Genomic DNA, 1,525 nt, shown 5'->3' on the forward strand with positions numbered 1-1,525 from the left:
TGTACAGCTGTTATAACACAGGTGGAGGCAAATCTGAATGACTCTAACTACATAGCAGAGATTGAACTCATTTCTAAAGAGGTTTGTTCATTCATGTACTGTATATTTAGTGAGATAAACAGTACCTACTCAAAACAGACAGAAATAATGGATTTGGGATGTGTGCTCTTGCAGGAATGGGAAAGTGAGATTGCTTCACCAGGTAAAGGTGAGGATAACCAATTAACAGAAATGATTAAAGAAAGGATCATTGCCCTGTATGGAGCTGATGCTGAGAATAAAACATTAGAGGAGCTGAAGAGAGATGACAAATATACTGAAATTTACAATGTTTTGTCGGATGGAAAGAAGAAAATATCAAGCAGTGATGTAAGTTTTGAGGAGAAATAATTCATAATAAACAGAAATGATAATGAATGTAAATGTATAGAAAAGAACTGTACTGTAAGATTAAGATGAACTTTATTGTCCATTCTGTTTGTCCCAGAGCGGAAAATTATCTTTGACACTGGCGGCATAAATGCATATATATAGACATAAACAATACACATATCACCACAAACACAAAATTAAACAAGATCAACCAGCTAAATAAAATTTCCAAATAAAAAATAGAATACACACATATAATAAAAAAATCTCTCACATCACTTCAAGAAATTATACGGTTTAAAATAATCACTGCTATTGGAAGAAATTATTTTTCATTTACGTTTCTTTGGCCAAAGGGATTGTTTATCCCAGTGCAGTATCACTTCAATATCATAAGAATCAAAATGGGTTCTAAATATTGCATTATTTTGAGTTAAGCAGTAAGGTAGATGCTCAAAATGAAAAACTGTTTTTCAGATTTCACTACATTACCAAAACAAGACCCACTGTAGGAACGCAAAGCAACAAAAGTATACTTTTCATTAGCCAGGCTCTACTTTTGTCTTTATAAAGCATTTGTTTTTTATTCTTTATAAAAGATTATGAATAAGGCATTAAAATAATGTTGCTTTCTTCTCACTTTTGTTGTATATTGTAAAATACATTCTTCATGTATGATTTTTATCAATTTAATATTAAATCTATTTTTTTACTCCTTTTTTTACAGCCCTCAGAGTTTGTCAGCTCTGTCGGTCGTTACTTGGAACATAATTTAGCAAATCCTGGTGGCTGGTACTGGCCGCTTGTGAAGTGTGTGACGATCAAAATCCCAAACTGTCGTGAACTCTTGGAGCACATTGTCCTTGTTGATCTGCCTGGTACTGGAGACTGTGACAAGATCAGAGATGACCTCTGGAAAACTGTAAACTTTTACAATATAATTTTCAAGAACGCTTTAACAGTAAAGTATATTATTTTACTCTGTTTATATATATATATTTTTTAGAAAATAAGAGAGTGCTCCTCTGTGTGGATTGTAAGTGACATCAAGCGAGCAGTTACAGACAGAGACCCCTGGGAGATATTACAACACTGTATTGAAGACTTGGGACCTGGAGGAGAATGCAAATACATAAACTTCATCTGTACTAAA

General features: G+C 33.2%; 1 protein-coding gene across 1 annotated transcript; it reads left to right on the forward strand.

The window, feature by feature from the left end:
* Positions 1-8: 8 nt before the first annotated feature.
* Positions 9-1,517, forward strand: LOC130551348 (nuclear GTPase SLIP-GC-like; the record flags this gene model as incomplete). Its single annotated transcript, XM_057328913.1, has 4 exons — positions 9-81; positions 175-369; positions 1,100-1,294; positions 1,379-1,517. Coding segments are annotated over exons 2-4 (472 nt in total), but the record flags the coding sequence as incomplete, so codon positions are not given.
* Between the last annotated feature and the right edge of the window lie 8 nt (positions 1,518-1,525).

Source organism: Triplophysa rosa, unplaced genomic scaffold (assembly GCF_024868665.1).
Source record: "Triplophysa rosa unplaced genomic scaffold, Trosa_1v2 scaffold977, whole genome shotgun sequence".
Classification (NCBI taxonomy): Eukaryota; Metazoa; Chordata; class Actinopteri; order Cypriniformes; family Nemacheilidae; genus Triplophysa; species Triplophysa rosa.